The sequence below is a fragment of the Synchiropus splendidus genome, chromosome 18 (assembly GCF_027744825.2).
Source record: "Synchiropus splendidus isolate RoL2022-P1 chromosome 18, RoL_Sspl_1.0, whole genome shotgun sequence".
NCBI classification, from domain to species: Eukaryota; Metazoa; Chordata; class Actinopteri; order Syngnathiformes; family Callionymidae; genus Synchiropus; species Synchiropus splendidus.
In genome coordinates, this window is record NC_071351.1 from 13,720,778 (window position 1) to 13,738,386 (window position 17,609).

The 17,609-nt window shown below is 42.5% G+C and overlaps 4 protein-coding genes across 9 annotated transcripts; 2 read left to right on the top strand and 2 right to left on the bottom strand.

Annotated features, from left to right (window-relative positions):
- Positions 1-149: 149 nt before the first annotated feature.
- nr2c2 (nuclear receptor subfamily 2, group C, member 2) lies at positions 150-5,802 on the bottom strand. Of its 2 annotated transcripts, none has more exons than XM_053849080.1 (15): positions 5,631-5,802; positions 4,572-4,656; positions 4,254-4,346; positions 3,962-4,162; positions 3,776-3,881; positions 3,525-3,704; positions 3,257-3,413; positions 3,101-3,185; positions 2,874-3,019; positions 2,650-2,806; positions 2,465-2,586; positions 2,241-2,380; positions 2,011-2,148; positions 1,833-1,938; positions 150-1,741 (listed from the first exon to the last, which is right to left on the bottom strand). In XM_053849080.1, exons 2-15 carry the CDS (start codon positions 4,629-4,631, stop codon positions 1,567-1,569), a joined length of 1,866 nt encoding a protein of 621 aa, XP_053705055.1. In that variant the 5' UTR covers positions 4,632-4,656; positions 5,631-5,802; the 3' UTR covers positions 150-1,566. The 2 variants fall into 2 exon arrangements, with proteins under 2 accessions (XP_053705055.1, XP_053705054.1); XM_053849079.1 differs by having other exon boundaries at positions 3,101-3,191.
- A 926-nt stretch (positions 5,803-6,728) lies between these two features.
- b3galt4 (UDP-Gal:betaGlcNAc beta 1,3-galactosyltransferase, polypeptide 4) lies at positions 6,729-9,021 on the top strand. The gene has a single exon (XM_053849716.1). The coding sequence runs from the start codon at positions 7,009-7,011 to the stop codon at positions 8,104-8,106; it is 1,098 nt and encodes a 365-aa protein (XP_053705691.1). The 5' UTR covers positions 6,729-7,008; the 3' UTR covers positions 8,107-9,021.
- A 311-nt stretch (positions 9,022-9,332) lies between these two features.
- Positions 9,333-17,220, bottom strand: wdr46 (WD repeat domain 46). Of its 4 annotated transcripts, none has more exons than XM_053848825.1 (15): positions 16,027-17,220; positions 15,427-15,934; positions 12,760-12,888; positions 12,554-12,633; positions 12,373-12,487; positions 12,206-12,293; positions 11,490-11,551; positions 11,275-11,379; positions 11,054-11,204; positions 10,754-10,989; positions 10,450-10,603; positions 10,225-10,372; positions 9,924-10,114; positions 9,722-9,835; positions 9,333-9,658 (listed from the first exon to the last, which is right to left on the bottom strand). In XM_053848825.1, the coding sequence occupies exons 3-15, from the start codon at positions 12,864-12,866 to the stop codon at positions 9,545-9,547; spliced, it is 1,665 nt and encodes a 554-aa protein (XP_053704800.1). In that variant the 5' UTR covers positions 12,867-12,888; positions 15,427-15,934; positions 16,027-17,220; the 3' UTR covers positions 9,333-9,544. The 4 variants fall into 4 exon arrangements, with proteins under 4 accessions (XP_053704800.1, XP_053704798.1, XP_053704799.1 ...); XM_053848823.1 differs by having other exon boundaries at positions 12,373-12,485; positions 12,553-12,633; positions 15,719-15,860; positions 16,027-17,219; XM_053848824.1 differs by having other exon boundaries at positions 12,373-12,485; positions 12,553-12,633; positions 15,719-15,934; positions 16,027-17,219.
- LOC128749330 (cytosolic sulfotransferase 1-like) lies at positions 14,629-17,388 on the top strand. 2 transcript variants are annotated; one of them, XM_053848826.1, is made up of 8 exons: positions 14,629-14,760; positions 15,590-15,728; positions 15,786-15,914; positions 15,974-16,074; positions 16,139-16,265; positions 16,339-16,436; positions 16,510-16,684; positions 16,811-17,388. In XM_053848826.1, exons 1-8 carry the CDS (start codon positions 14,644-14,646, stop codon positions 16,921-16,923), a joined length of 999 nt encoding a protein of 332 aa, XP_053704801.1. In that variant the 5' UTR covers positions 14,629-14,643; the 3' UTR covers positions 16,924-17,388. The 2 variants fall into 2 exon arrangements, with proteins under 2 accessions (XP_053704801.1, XP_053704802.1); XM_053848827.1 differs by lacking the exon at positions 15,786-15,914.
- The last annotated feature ends 221 nt before the right edge of the window (positions 17,389-17,609 follow it).

Consider the following 17,609-nt stretch of genomic DNA (forward strand, 5'->3'; position numbering starts at 1 on the left):
AAGGCAGGAATTAGCGCCATCTACCACACTTTCTAAGCATAATGTAATTGCTGAGCCCTATAATAGAAAGGAAACATATATTAAGAGGAACAGAAACATGTTAGACCACAACAATAAATATCTGACTCATGAATGGCAAATACGATGAATGATGTTTATTTGTCAATAATGTGCTGCTTCTTCTGAGAACCTTTGAGTCTGGAATGCAGACACAAGTAGCTATCAAATGTTCATTGGAGTGAGGTAGAAATGTAAGATTCTGCACATGAATATTGTTGAAATGTATCTGAAGAATACATTTTTTTTTTTACAGAAAAGAGACAAATGACATTCAGACAATCTTGAAGTGAGCCTTCTGCAACCACAATGCTGAAATGAAATGTTCTTTCACATAGCTCCTTAAGGTAAATATGGTAAAGCCACAACATTTAATCAATATTTTTCATATAGCATTTAATAAAATGCACTTAAGCAACATCGTCATGCACGGCAATGCACTATAAAAATGAAAACAATTGTTCTCTGCAGGGCAGACACCGACAGGAGTATAAAACTGTTTTAAAAACAACATGCACTCATTTAATGAAATTACATGTACAAAGACCGTTACACAGCGGCGCCTTTACACTTTAGGTTTTGAACCTAAACAATGCAACACATACCAATACATATTTAACATTGAGGTCTACCTCAGTCTCAGACACAGAGGCTCATTCTGACATTTTCCACAAGTGCATAGCCTCATCGGGGTGTCAGTGACGACACTCACTGACCGGTAGAAAAGTTCTTCTTCAATATGGGAATCCTGTCCCAATTTTAAGTACACTTAGTATGCAACAAGCAAAGACTGAAGTTTTTTAAAAAACAGATAAAGTTAAGTCACCAAGTAGCACAAGCTGAGTTGCACACAAACTCAAGTAGAAAAAGAGTAGCCTTGCTACATGTTAGTGAAGGCTCTGGAAACACTACTTTGCCCTCAATAAATACACAAAGAGACTTACAATCATGACGGAGAAATGGACAAACATATTTGATTGTCATTCATGAAGTCATGACATGACTGCACAGGGGGGCGTAAGCAGTTCAGTCTGAACATAAAAATGTACCGACACATTTTAAAAACAGCTAGATCTCTGAGATTCTGTATAAAAAGCTCGGCCGGTGACAGACAAATATTAGTGAGGTTTGTTAGAAAATAAAGTTCATCTTGGTACCTGACTTGTGCTGCCAGCTATTTGTTAGATTGATTTAAGTAAAAACATGCTGAACAAAGTTTAGCTTCTTGGATTAATTGACGTCTACAATGTTTACAGCATTGGCTGAAATAAATACTTGGATTTAAAGTGAATGTGTATAACCGTTTCTGTCTGGATCGATGACTGCCTTTCTGTCTTTGAAATAAATATACAAACATATTAAGAGCGATAAATGTAAATACACCTTATGAAACAGATGTAGTTAGTTTACAACAGGGAATTGTTATCTTCATTAAAAGCGTCCTTATGTGAGATGAGACTTCAGGTTTTGAAAACATTCCAAGTGTCGTTCAGAGTGATGACGGAGGGTTCAGTCTGAGATGTCACAGTCCTGACTGTTGTACTCTGCTGTCTCCATCTTCAGGATGTAGGGAATGATGCTGTCGATGGAGACGTTGCCTATTAAACCGGTGAAGAAGAGCTCCTCTGTGATGTTGGAGTTCATGAGGCGCAGCGCTGGCAGTCGAGTCAGGATGCGAGTCAATCTGGGAAGCGCGTATTTAAGCAAATATCTTTCTTTCTGACCTATTTTTTAAAAAGAAATCAACAAGACTTTGAGCACAAAAGAGTGTGTACCTGTAGGTGTCATCGGGGTATGTTTTCTGCACGTAGTCCTGGAGCTCCATCAAAGCTTTCTCCTGGTACTTCTCAATCTGCCCACTGCTGTCCACCCCAGGGTGATCTGAGCAGAAAAACACCACTTTAAAATCACTCCTAACCATGTGACACTCCACAGGAGTAGACAGTGACTGACCAGGACTGAACAGCACGATGGCTTTCAGATAAGCATATTCATAGCTGTCGGTTTCCAACTTCGTCATGCTGTTGCAAAACTCCTGGAACTTCCAAATGTGCTCCATCACCTGCTTCACCCGCTCCCCTGAAAGTTTCTCTGCAAAAGAAGCCAAGCTTTTTTACCTGCTTTATTGCCAACTGAGCGAGGAAGTACTGGGTACCATGAGTAAATGCTAAACAACAACATACCGTCCTGGATGTTGCTCTGCAGGTGGTTGATGATGGCCGTCAGGATGGTGGACAGGTTCATCACATGAGCGCACTGAGCCAGTCCCAGAGTGAACAGCTCATTCCAACTGGCTCGCACCAAACTGGTGTTGGCCTCCTGACTGCAGCGGAGTTATAGAGGGGTGACTGAGTGAGTAGAAACGTTAAAGCCAGAGCAGAATATACAATCACTTCGGTGCTCTAACCCAAGAGAGGAGAAGGCAGGGATGGATCGTGCCCAGTGCATGGAGAGGAAGAGGAGCCTGGACGCTGACTCACAGATGTAGTGGACGTTGAGATATTCGGGGATGGGGCTTGGCATGGTCAGCTAGAAGAATGAAGACTTTATTATCTTGTTTCACTGGAGTAATATCCTCTACCTCTCTTCTACCTTGAAGCTGACATGGCTGTCTGTCAGCAGAGGACCTTCCACCTCGATGATGGGAGTGTCCTGGTCCCGGCCGATCAGCTGAATTGTTGTCCCGCTGACACACTCTGTCTTGTCCATCTCAGGTGGATTGAACACTTTGGCCAAGGTGTCGAAGGCACTGTGGCACATAGTATGAATCTTAATGAACCGAAACTTTGTTTCTCCGCTTCTGTGAGTCGCCTGACCGAGTTATGTCGCTGGCTTTTTGCTCGTCCTGGTGGCAGTCTGAGGTATCGCCGTTGCTCAGGTTCTCTCTTAATGAATCGCTCAAGTGGGCCAAGGAGGTCACCACGTTCGCCAGGGTCCCCAAATCTCCCTGGCCAGGATCCATCTGATAGAGGAAACCACTTATGATTCAGTTGCTTGAATCATCAGATGATGTTTTGCCCTCATTGTGACTAGGTCTTTCTACCTTATGGTCTGATGCTAGCAGCAGAGTTCCATCACTGTTCATGATGGGCTGCTGGATGTTGACCAGCATCCCCTGGTCCAGCAGGCTGGATCTGCATTTGACATACTTATGTCAATCTGAATAAACAACAACACGCAGCTCAGACTTGCTACTCACCTGGAGCCATCCATTTCTGCATCGGAGATAAAGGTCGGCGTAGCAATTAGGGGGCTGTTAAGGTCTTTGCGAATATAGATCTTCTGGGTGGAGGCGGCACAGTTGGCATGCTTCTCTCGGGGTACCACTTCAATTGGCTTCCTCTCACTCTGGACCGCTGTCGGCAAACATATTTTAACTTTCAGAGTCATCTCTCTGATAACTAGGCTCCTATTTCCAGCTGCACAGACCATCTGAATATGAGAGGGGAGCTGGAATCCACACTCACAATCAGTCTTCATTCCCATCTTCAGACATTTCCGCAACCGACAGAACTGGCAACGGTTGCGATGGTGTTTGTTAATGACACAGTCCTGTTTGCTTCGGCAGCTGTAGGTCAGATTCTTCCTCACACTACGCTTGAAGAAGCCTTTACATCCCTCACAGCTGACGGCGCCGTAGTGGCGACCTGAAGAAAGAGAAAGTAGCTAATGTTTAACATGTACACATGTTGAACACCTGCCATCCTTCCATGAGTACCTGAGGCCTTGTCTCCACACACAACACAGTACTCTGCAGGCTGCGGTCGGTTCAAATCCCCAGGCTGTACTAGCAACCGTTCCATTGATAAAGGATCAGTGACAATCTGGAGCAAAAGACAAGAGCAAAATGGCATGTGAAACAAAAGTTTAAATCCAAACAGATTTGTCATGGAACAGACTTCACCTGTATCCTTCCTGGTATCAGACTGTCAGCCGAAGTGAAAATCAGCTGCTTGGGGTTGTGGCTGTCTGGTGAAGCAAGAATGACCTTTCCTCCACCAGAGCCATTTGCTGTGGTCAGAATAAACTGTTGTTTGGGAGCACTGGACGGGCTCATAGCAGTCACAATCTGAATCTTCTGCCCTGTCTGTTGGTCTGTTACAATCTGAGTAAGTGAAAAGAAACACGCTACTGAACCAAACAAGAGAGCTGTTTAATAAAGAGGACGAATTGCATTGATGCTATTTCGTAATTACCTGGATTTGCTGCGGCGTTGCAACACCATCAGCAGAAATGACTTGAAAGCGTTGCGGTGACTGACTCTTTGAGTCTGATGGGGAAGGTGATACCTGCCAAATGTTGCTCAATACTTTATCATGCAAGAAATATGTCTGCAAAACCAGGGAATTTATGCACAACCAACCGTTTTATTTCACTTGTACGTTTTTGTTTCCATAAATTGTAATGCTTCATAAAAGAAAATAACATATGAAATTGATGAAAAGTGTACATGTAAGCACAACATAGAGCCCACTATTGAATCACGTATGAGGAGAAAGTGTTGTTAGACTTACCTCTGCCTCATGCTTAAAGTCTACATTCTGCTGTGAGAGCAGATTCAGGTTGGCTGTCATGATGATATAAGGTCATTAGTGAAGTCTGTAGGGATAAAGGGGAGGCGAATTATTTATCTAATGCAGATAAAATTTTTTATATATATATATATATATATATATATATATATATATATATAAGGCTAACAGCATCACTGAGAAATATATATATATAGACTGCTGTTACAACCTACGTCTACTGGCCAGCACAGTAGTTACTGTGCTATATATATATATATATATATATATATATATATATATATATATATATATATATATATATATATATATATATATATATATATATATATAATTTATTATTTTATTGCCAATATAATGTATTCATTCGGACAGATTTTATAAAGACAGAATGTAACCTTTACAAAGCCAATATATTTTACGGTAAATGACCATTCAATTCAATGTGTAATCTCATTAGATCAATATTAAAAAGGAGTCAACGTTTGCCTGTGAATTTAAGAGCGGTCAGTGAGGACGAGGAGTCTGATTGGTCTGATTAGAAGTCCATCAATACTTCGATATCCAACCGCAATACTCGTCACAAAACTGAACAAAATGGAGAATTTGGAAAATAGCCAACAACAAGATACATATATATTGAACTGGAGAAATATCATTAGTGTTGTTCTCCGTTCAAATGACAAGATGACACGTGTTTTTCTGAGTGGTTCTTGTAAATCAGGACAGAATGTTTTGTCCTCTGTCCCCGCGATGGCAAAGGTAACAGGGTCGAGTTCATCTCCATCAGCTGGACGGTGTTAGCAGCGAAACACATCCACCCACCGACAGGCTGTCAGGCTGTCATGGGTTGTTTTGTTGGAAACCAGTCTGGTGCTACATGACAGACGCCTCGCGGTCCCGGTCCCGGTGTCTGCCCTCGGAGTCGGGCAGGAAGACAGCTCTGAATTGGCTAGTTAGCATTGTAGCCAGGATGTTAGCTGCGCTCCTTTATCACCCGGTAATACGATGTGTGCTTTTCAGGACAACAATGACACTTACCTCCGTCACTTCGAGTGGCACGACAGAGCAGAGCCGGTGCGTTATTCCCTAAATAAAATGTGTGGTCCTCCTGCGAAGGGTCATAGTTCGTGACCCCGCACCGCAGCGAGAGGAGGTTTTTTTCCTTCCTCTCTCGCGGCCCCGCGCGCCTCCTCCACCACCCCAGGCGCGAGCCAGACACAGGTGACGTCACCGTGTCTGCGCACCGCGCCACTTTGTCATTTCTGCGTTGTTTACATGTTTGTTTACGTTGGAAGTAGCTGCTTGTTCTGTGTCACGTTGGCAGCAGTCTGTATAACTCAATGGGGACTGCGATTGTAACAAAAAAATGAGGATTATATTGTTTAGTCATAGCAATGGACTTAAAAAAAAAAAACATTTTTCCAACTTTTAAATACTGTCACGTGTTTTCACCAATAATACAAGATTATCTAAAAAAAAAATCTATCAAAATAATCTCCCCCTTTTTATTTTTGACACCAGTATGACCGAATGTGTACCAGATAGCGATCTACGTCGTCTGTTTATTTATTGTTTGCCGTAAATAAAACGGTATTTTCAATAACCCACATGACTGCGACTGGGTTCGCCATGCTAAAAGACAGGACAGAAGAAAAATCGATTTTTTTCATGACATTATATGCATAAAACATGTGTCAAACATTATTTTATCTATTTGATTGTCAATATATATTTTTTTATTTTTTAACTTTTAATTTTTTATTATATATATATATAATAAATTAAAAGTAAAAAAATAAAAATATATATATATTGACTATATATATATGTATATTTATTAGATAGATATAGATATAAATGCATTGTTTTATTACCTTTCATATGGATAATTCTCTTACACGACGGCTGCATTTATTTTAAATTAATCGTACACTATTTTTTTTGTCCATACACACAGTCAAAACTTTCAAAATATCGTTCCTGTGGGTGTGGCGACATAGAAGGTACCATCTTTTGCGATGCATGGGGGAGGTGGCAAAACTATTTGTGATGTTTACGTAGGGTTTTCTTTTTTAGACTCGTAAAATTACTGAGACATTTTAAGAATTAAACTATACAGCGATTATTTAAAAAGGCAGAGATGGGAGGCAACGCTCCCTTGACATCGATGGTACAACCCTGTATGGCAGCGGGCGGGGAAGGTTCTGACACATGACGGTGTGTTGTTGGTCTTTGTTGTGCTGGTCCAGTGTGTCATGACCGCTGGAGCTCCTGTCCACTCAAACGACTTGACCTAGCTCCGCTATTTATACCGTCATTCATTGGTGGAAGATAGAGAAGCTATGTTGCAGATACGGAAGTGTGGAGGAGGCGACTAAGAGGTGCCGCAGATGAGGTCCGGGGACAGACGTCGGCCATGGTGAACCGCGGACTCTGGATGTTCAAGCCGAGGATCGGAAAGCGGGTGGGCAGGTTTGGGGTTCTGCATTATCTATGCGCAGTTTTAGTTAGCGCAGCGTTGTTTGCGGTGCTGTTCATGGACCTCATCGAGCTATGGGTGACATCATTGAGAATGAACAAGGTGGTGGAGCCGCACGCTGGCGTCGTTCTTCCGCAGAGCGCCCCGCAGACCAGACCGGAAGAGTTCCTGCTGATGCCCAGTCCTCTGGTGTGCCAACGAGCCAAGCCCTATCTCATCACCATGGTGACCTCTGGACCTGCCAACCAGAGGGCTCGCCAGGCCATCAGGGACACGTGGGGAGGGGAGGTGGAGGTGATGGGTTTAAGGGTCATGACCTTTTTCATGGTGGGGGTAGCTTCTGACCCAGGACTGGCAAAGCTGCTGATCGCAGAAGCAAAGGAACGAGGGGACCTGATCCAGGGACGCTTCCTGGACTCTTACCGAAACCTGACCCTGAAGACCATCTCCATGCTGAGCTGGGCTCGCAGTTTCTGCCCCCAGGTTCACCTCGTGGCCAAGGTGGACGATGACGTGCTGTTCAATCCCAGTGCCCTCCTGCAATTCATCAACAAAAGCCAGAACCCCTATGAACAAGGTGACCTGTACCTCGGCAGGGTGCACCTGAACGTGGCCCCCATTCGGGATCCGCATAGCAAGCACTTCCTCCCAGCCGGTGCCTACCCTCCCTCAGTCTTCCCGGACTACTGCAGTGGAACAGCATATGTCCTCTCTCGCTCTGCACTGCTGAAAATCTCCCTGGCAGCTTCTGCATCACCTCTGTCCACTCCTCTGCCCCCCGAGGATGTGTTTGTGGGGCTGTGTGCCCGGACTGCAGGGGTGCTCCCCTCTCACAGCCCCCTCTTCTCCGGCAGCATGGCTGTGCCGTATGAGCGTTGCTGCTATCAGGCCATGATCTCCGTGCATCACATCCCACCCAGGGAGATGCTGCACTATTGGGCAGACATGCACTCCTCTCCCTGCTCCTGGATCAGCATCCGCTCTGCTCTTGGACTCTGCAAAGTTAGGGCCATGCTGGGGGCCAGTTCAGGCTAAAGAGAGCGTCACTTTATCCACGATTGCACTGGAGACAGACCGCCACTCATCACTGCCTTTTGCCCAGTCAGTTAACATAAATGCATGCTGGACTGAGTCAGGAAAAGAGTGGCAGAAGGTCTGAAGATGGATACAAACTGACAGCTTTGTTTTTGGATTGGTAACATTTGGATTGGGGAACATATATTACCATAAATAAACGACTCATTCAGATGTGTCTGAGCAACAGATCAGAGTATAATTCATCATTATGAAGTCCTTATTAACATCTTATTACGCCTGCCTATGTTTTGCTGGTCACGGAAATATCAATATAAACAACAACATAATTACTGGTTAATGTTAATAGGCAACTAATTCATGGTTAATATGTGATCCCCAATCTAAAATGTAACCATTTATTTTTGTGCACAACCTAAAGTTAAAGGCTCAGCTCAAACCAAAACTCCACCGATTTAGTGCTACTATAAACATATTAGCCAGGCTGCTGCGTCACAACGACTTAACCAAATGTAACATTAGATGTTAGGATGCTAAAGGAAGGTCAATGCAACCTCTCAAACACACTTGTTTCTTTCATAGAGCAGGCAGCTTGATGTCGCAGAAGCTTCACAGAATTGCTATAACACAACGCGGGATATAGCATTGATTTGCGATAAAGATCACGAGTAAACGTGACCTTGACCTCATCGCCTGCATGTTCTGAGCCAGGCTCATCGAGCAGCCAAATAAAATGTCACTGTTACACTCCCAGCACTCGAACAACATAGATGGAAATCCTAATTTAGCAATGTGACTGTGTACATTGATGTGTTTAAAGAGAGACAGAGGACGTTTGTTACAAGTAACAAGTTGTTTGCACTCAGGAAATGTAAAAATGGAACAAAGTATTTTACATTAAAGATGTAAATGTTAGATTTGGATGTGAAATGTGATTCCATGGCACCAAATCTGCTGTTATTCCTTTCATAAAAGTGTCTGTTAGACTACATTTCCGCCCATTAAAATACAAAAATACCAATTAAATTGGCCGTATTATTTATATCATGTTATTCAAGAAGAAGGCAACATGGCTGCCCTTAATACTGTATGTATAATTAAGATTTTGGCTCTATGTAAGCAGATTTTTTTTTTTTAATGCTTCACCTTATGCATGAAAATGCATGAAACATGTATCAGACAAGGCAGAACTAATCTATCCTTGAGGGACAGTGTTATGTGTTAACGGTCTGAAACACAAAGTTTATTTCAAATAGAGTCAAACGTTAATTACAAACATACATACTAAATGGTGTCACATCCGCAAACCCCCCAAAGTTCATTTATGTGGACGGGAAGTGCCTCTAGCATTCGAGGAGAAGATCCACCTATTAGCAAAGCATCTTCCAATATACCTTTCATGTGAAGTTCAAAGTTCACAATAACAGCAAGACCGCCTTTATTTTTTAAATCTATCAAGAGCTGATGTTTCGTTCGCGGCTTTCTTCTTGATCTGGTCCTTTCTTCCTTTTTCCAACTGCATTCTCTTTGCCACAGTCTCCTTTATTATTTCCTGTAAAGGGAAAGCAAACAAGGTGAGATGGAGTAAAAGCCTTTTTAATTCTGGGTCACTCACCCTCTGGTCAATATGGCCCACTTGCTTCTTGCGTTTTTCAATATTTCCAGCAGAACTACGACCCTTTTTCTTCCTTTTAGGAACAAATCTCTCGGCGGCATTGGGGTCATAACCCTGAGACAACAGAGGAGACTTCAAAAATCGGCACATACATGGCAACACAATGTGATGTTGGAGAGTAAGATGCCTTCAGTTAACTGACCAATGTCTCGACAAGGTCTTTGCGCTTCTGCTCATAGGTGGCTCTGTCAACCTTCCCCAGCATGGATGGCTCCAGGCTGATCAGCTCAGGCTGGATCTTCTCCAGGAGGGCCTTGACCTCCCACTCCTGCCTCTGTTTAACACTGCGGTACGGATTTGAATCCAAACCATCGAAATTTGGCTCACCAGCACCTAGACAGACAATACACATCCTCGATATTTTTATTTTCCAATTAGCTATTATTATAGTAATAATAATCAGGCATTTTAAAGGTTCATAACTGCAGCACTAAAATAATGACCTGGAACAAGCATGCTGGTAAAACCGTCTCCATGTCCGACACCAAGGATATCCTCAAATGGACAGTAGTGCAGCCCCCAAACTGACCCCCGAACTCTGTGGGCCATGTAGGGTTTAGTGACCGGGGTGCTCCACACGTCTCTGTAGACCTAAAAAAACAGAGAATTATTGAGTCATTTACCAGCACTAAAAGTGAAACAGCAAACAGAATGGAGCTGGAGGTGACCTGAACAACGTCTCCTGCGGCTGCAGACAACAGTCCCCTCTGACTCAGGGACAAACAGGAAGCTCCAGCAGGAATGAAGTAGGACGTGAGTGGCTTGAAGGTTCTGACATCATACACTTTGAGTTTCTTATCCATCCCTGACGTCACCATGTACCTGCCAGCACAGGAGAACACTTAAAGTAGAGGACAAACAAGTCTCCTGCTCGCATTGCCAATCACAAGGGTTTAAAAGAACAGAAAAATAAGGCTTTAACTGGGATCAGGAAGTAAGTGAGTGCTAGCAACCCAAATCCAGGGAACTCACAGTCCTGCCTTGTCCACAGCCACAGAGCGAACCCCGCCTCGATGGCACAGCATTTTAACAAGGGCCTCTCGCTGATTCGGGGACCACAGGGTGACTGTGCCGTTCGAGTGACCGAGGTGAATGATGGCGTTGTACGGGTTCTGGCACATAACGTCGAGGCGACCAGCTTTTGTGCAAATGGCTTCCACCTCCTTTCCAACAGACACGTCAAGGTACTGCAAGAAACCTGTGGCACTCTGAACACAGACAAATGATGTGAGCGGGTGTGACGGCTTCAGAAGGTCAGAGTGATGAACCAACCGCGGTGGCGAGCAGGAAGTGGTACGGGAGAAACTGCATGCGGAGGACATCGTTGAACTTCCGGATGCAGTGAAGCTCGACTCCTTTTGAGTCGTAGATGTGCAGCCACTTCTTCTGAGCCACAGCGAACATGGATTCTGAGTGCAGCCATCTGACACACACATACTTGTGTAGTTCCCCGTCAAAGGTTCGACATTGAAGATTAAAAACTAGGAACTTACTTCACATCGTTGACGCTTTCCATCACATTTATCTCACACTTCAGTTGCTTGGACTGCCAGTCAATACAAGCCACGTGGCCTCGTTTCCCACCCAGAAGCAAGTGACTGCAACAGACAGACAACTACTGAAGAGCACTGCTGAATCAACAAGATAATTCAGTTTCACTGCAAAGTAACGATTGATCGGAAATGCACTTTCAAGGTCCATATCTTACCGCCCGGTCTTGTCATAGTCCGGTCGGTACGGTCCAAACTGCGACAGCTTTAGATTGAAATACTGGAGAAAAGAAGAGGTATTTCTCACAAATATTCATATAGTGCTCACCTAGTTGGTTTTGTTGAATACAAGCAATTACTGGGTGGAACACAATTTTTAAAACTTAACTTTTTAAAAATAACTCAAACGAAAATACACTACACAATGTCCTAAGACTGCATGATTTTCCTGTCAGCTGATCTGTGAGTTGTTAAGCTTCCATATCAGCAAGGAAAGGCCGAAACATTGGTTGTTCTTATTGCTCCAATGAAGCTTAACAGTCATAAGCAACTGCACTTTATCGTGGTCATGTCATTTCACTGCAACAGTTTGACAGGCAGGAAACTTCAGGCTAGTAAATTTAGAACAAACAAGTTTTCAAACCGGTTGCCAAACAAAAAGATGGTATCAAAATCTGAAAACAGAGTTGAGAAGCAACATTGTCAAAACCGACACAGACATAACTCTCACTGTTTATGTTATAGGCTGCGATTTTCACATTTGTATTTTAACATTCAGTGTTTTGGTGGGTGCCAATATCCACCTCCAACCTTTCACCATCATCCTCTGACAGGTTTACATTCCCCTAATAACCACAGAAAATAGAACTAAGTTGCTCTTTTTACCACCCTGAAATAATATATCCCATGTACAGATCACCAGTGTTTGGCTCACCTTTGCCCCTGATGAAATGTCCACAGCCTCGGCTATGTCTTCTTGTGAGATGGTACACGTGTCCTCACCTTCATCCCCCTCTAGGAATCTAAAACAAGCATTTATTATTTCAATATTTTCTCCAATATATTTCACACTGACTGTATTAATAAACAGCAAAACACTACCCAGCATCTTCCAGAAGTAGCATGTCAAACCGCGCTGCTTGCTTTTGGGCCATTTCAGACAGGGCGTCAGCTCGATCCATAATTGCTCTCGCTTTCACAAAGTGTCGTGGAGGCTGACAGAAAACAAAAAAAGTTTGTTAAATAAATGAAGACGGCTAAAAAAACAACAATTATTTCTACCTTTTTTGCTTGTCCATCCCTCGCGAATTTCTTGATTTTGGCTTCTGGAAGAGTGGCAGGTCCTGGAAATGGATCACGTTTCTGGAGCGGGGTGATATACATATAAAAGCACACCTATTAATAATTATTGTCTCACGCAATAAATCAATACAAGGGATGTGTGAAATGACATGAGCTGTATTTGAAAGCAAAAAAACATTTTCTCACTCCTGATATAAACTTTTTGGAAGGCCACTTCTTCTTCTGCTGTGGCGCTTCTTCATCATTTTTTGCCTCCTTGTCTTTTCCATTTTTCTCCTGTTCTTTAGATGCATCCCAGTATCGAGGCGCAGACCGCTGAGGACAAATAGGTGAAATTAAACGACAGTTTATAACGCATTTCATTACTAACGTGAACACGCCATCCCGTTAACCATAAAACCAAAGATCACAAAGAGAGTCACAGGCAATATGTCTTCAAAAGATTGTTCCTATCTTTAAAATGACAAAAGTGATACTTCGGATCATTACCTTTTTCTTTTTCTCCACGTGAGAATTGACCACCGAATCCTCGCTCACCGCCGCCATATTGGTTGTGTACGTTCGGATTTTCCGGTGACGTCACGTCCGAATGCTGAACGGTTTAATTTTTTTCACGTTTTTGTTTTCATTCCGCTTATAATGAGGTCGTATCCAATTTGTTAAAATGCTTTAGTGAAAATGGAAACGAACCAACGAGAACAAGCCGTATTTTTTAATCAATTGAAGACAATTTTGCAGAAGAAAACACAAAACACAAATTTATTACTAAAATGAAGAATAAATTAAAAAAAACACAACACTGTTTGTTTGCTTATAAAATAAAAGTAACGAATGTAAATGATGTGTAAATTAATTTTAATGAATTGCGCTCATATTTGCAATAGATTGTGTGTTTAACAGTATGAAAAGCTGCCATACAAGTTGTTGACAAGCTTGGTCACAGAGGTTCAGTTAAATCCAGACACAGTCATCAGTCCTTCAAATACAAAGAAGAGCCTCAAATAAATGAATGCAAGCATTAAACTCACGTTTATAATTATTGGACTCTGAACTACCTGTATGGTTATCTTGTTCTTCAATAAATAAATAAAAAGATGTATCAATATCTTCATCCTTAAAATGAATTATTAATCTATACAAGCTCTCGCTCAAAATGTTTCCCACCATGCACAACGGAAACGAGTGAATCAGTAACTGAATTTGCGTGACGCGGAGTCATATGAAAGAGCGCTTATTGCCGCAATTATATTGCTGAATTGGAGATGGGGACATCGACTGCCCTCTGTACAGAGTTACAATATACATGAGGGACAAACTCAACTTCAACTAAAGGATATGTAATGTAATATTTGTGCACAAATGCTGTCCAATTTAAGAAGCATTTTTGACTGTGTGACATCCTGACAAGACTGAGCAGGGGTAGGGACTGCATGGGTCAGGGCTTCACTGAAACACAGAGTGACAAACTCAACACAGACAACTCAGTTGCTGTGTGAAACACTCAAATTCATTTCCTGTTGACCTGCTATTCACCTTTAAACCCAGCACTAGTTTTCCCACCTGGATTTGCAATGGACCTGCTCACCAAAACAGCAAGAAATAGTTGCTAAAAATAAGACCAAAGGAATGTAGTTGCAGTCTCAGCTTGTGCGCCACCATCTCTTGGCTCCGCTACACGACTCTCACGGTGGCAATCCCATATGTGACATTTAACATGGTGGAGAATGCGCAACAATTTGAAGGTGGTCCCTCTAAGTCCTGGAACTTGTGTGATAACTTGCATGGCAACTCTATCAAACAGCAGGATTGGATTATTGCTGAGAAATGAGTTGCATTTTTTTCACGACAAAAACTGCTTAGCTCAGCATAACCCTGTTCCCTCTCTCTTCTTGACACATGAGGTTATTGAAAGGACAGGAAAGTACCTCTAATGCAAACATGCTGCTGTCGAGGTTACCTCCAGATCTACTAGTGATCGACTAGTCATTCAAGAACTCAATGATTTACTTCTGCCAGTCAGGTTGATGAGTAACGTTTGTCTTTTGCCGACTGGACCAATCAGACTGCCAGATGGACGCCCACTTTCTTTTCAGGAAGTTGAGCAGCTATCCTCTGGGGCTGTTGCATAACAAGCAGGCTTGCATTGTCGAAGGCAGATCCGCTCAGCAGAGACAACATCACACTACGGTAAGTGCAAAAGTGCATTACACTTTGCATCACTTTCAACTTTTCTACTTTCAACTGTCACTTTGTTGATTTGAAGATGACTATGTTCTGTTTCCTTTAATTTATTTGGACGGCAAACAAACCACTCCACTTGAACTTTATACCCAGATTTTTTAATCCGGCCCTCCCTTGCACCAAGTGTTATCTCACCAAAAATTCAACAAGCATTTTATTTCGAGCGCAACTGACAAAGAAATAAAATACCATTTGTAGTTAATCAAAAAAGTTTAAAAACTTAACAATGTTTAGAAGATAAATGTAGGTATTGTTTCTTTGAAATAAGCGAATGTTATTTTCAGATAAATGTTCTTTTATGATAGAAATACTGTGTTCATAGCGTCAAACAAAATGATTACTAATGCTTGTTTTGGATTGAATAACTGGAAAAAAAGAGGTCAATAAACAACTTTGTTTTCAACAGAATTGGCTTTGGACAGCATCTGTAACCCTAATTCTACCTCACGTAATTGCTTTAAAGATTAATACCCAGTGAAATATTGTCTCCAGTCTGATTATTTATTCCAGGTGAGAGGCAAATATCTCAATCATAAATCAATCAAAGTGTAAAGTGCAGTCTGGTGAAAGTGGAGGCTTATTCAAAATGGGATTGTTAACATGTGCACTGACTTGCTGGGAGGAGGCTCCTGGGCAGAGCCAGGACACACTGGAGAGTCTGTCTCTCGAGTCACCGTGGAGGCTATGAAAAGAGGGACATCCGGCTCCCGAGTCCTGATGAAATTGATGCTTGGAAATGAGGTTTTTACTATATAGTTTCTGATTGATTTCACAGATGGAAGAGATAACTAGACCCCCGTTGTACGACTTCCACGGTGTTCACATGTCCCACTACTTCACCGACAACTGGGACAAAGTGCAGAGCTTCCAAGCCAGACCAGATGACATTGTGGTGGCCACTTACCCCAAAGCAGGTGGGCGTCATCTAACAATCCTTATCGTACATCTTTAAATCACTGCCAATATTTCAGGAACCACCTGGGTCTCACACATCCTGGATCTGATGTACTTTGGGAAGTCCAACCCAGAGAACTTCACGTCCACTCCTGTGTACGAGAGAGTCCCGTTTCTCGAGATCATTGTCCCTGGAGTGTTGAATGGTATAGAACCTTCTAACTGACTGAAGCAGACACAATCATGGGATCACTCTCTCTTGAAGGAGTGGATTTGGCAGAGAACCTGACAACAACTCCTCGCCTTATTAAAACTCACCTGCCAGTCCAGATGGTCCCTAAATCCTTCTGGGAGCAGAAGTGCCGGGTAAGAGCTGCAAAATGATTCAACACACTTAAGTCCGGTTAACTTTTCTTTTCTTGTCATCCAGATTGTCTACGTGGCTCGGAATGCCAAGGACTGCGCCGTATCCTTGTTCCACTTTGGCCGCATGAACAAGATTCAGCCGGATCCAGGAGACTGGGACACCTACCTGAAGGACTTCATGGACGGAAAGCGTCAGTGTTCAAAGATATCTTGAATGTTTTTGATGATAATATTCCACAGACATTTAAAGTCATCTAACATCAGAGACATTCGGATCCTGGTATGACCATTCCATTAACTGGTGGGAGAAGAAAAAGACGTATCCAAACCTCCACTACGTGTTCTACGAAGATCTGGTGGAGGTGAACTCATTTCACGTTCTATCATGAGGTGTTATGATTAAAAATGATCTCATCCAACTCCTTTAATTTGCAGGACTGTGGACGAGAGGTGGACAACTTCTGCTCCTTCCTGGGTGTGACTCTGACAGCAGAGGAGAAACAGAGAGTTCTGGGTGGAACCCAGTTCGACAACATGAAGAAGAACAATCTGACCAACTACTCCGGCATTGGAGCCATGGACTTCAAAGTGTCTCCATTCATGAGAAAAGGTAACAACAGTCTTCCCTTCTGTATCGGTCTGAAGACAGCTCGAGACAGTCTCTATCCTCACCTGCGGCTACTTACTTGAATTCATCCATCATCCATGTGTGAATCATGTTTCTCTCCTTCTGAAGGTAAAGTTGGAGACTGGAAGAATCACTTCACCGTGGCTCAGAATGAGCAGTTTGAAGAACACTACAAAGAGAAACTGAAGAATTGCACATTGAAATTTCGCACTGAGCTTTGAAGGGGCATTACTGTACATTTTTCCCCTTCAGTTATCAAATCTGATTACTGCTTACAGAGTAGCTTGGCATCAAAATTAAAAACAAAATTGGATACTCCAACTTATATTGAGTTGAAGATTACACAAACTTATTGATCTCGTAATTCTTTGCAGGTTACACGTACAAGCTTTTGCATTGTCAGCTCTGTTTACGTTAACAGAACTGTGGGCTGTGTTTTGTTTAGATTAGGCGCAGTATTTTTAAAGTTTTTTTTTCACAAAATTTCTTGAAAATGGACGAACATTTCACACTGAGTCTGAGTACAGGTGACATTTCATCTTGATCACTATTAAACAATGGTATACATTAATAGTGGCCCTTCAAAACAGTTAAAAAAAAAAAAAAAGATAGAGCCTTTGGATTATGTGGCTTTGACGCGCTATGAAATTGTCATAAACACACTTGATCACTGCTCAAATAAAGCCTCCAGAACCACTCAGCTGACTTCACAGTATTCCATTCTTTATTGAGTTCCAATGAGAAATGCATGACTCAAGAAACGAAGAGAATTTGAAACAATTGTGACATGATGTAATTCCTATGGCACGAAGCGCCCTCTAGAGGCAGCAGTTCTATAGGTGCTGGTGGATCCAACCATGAAACGACAGCAAGCACTGACACAGTCGAATCTTAAAAGAAGGAATGT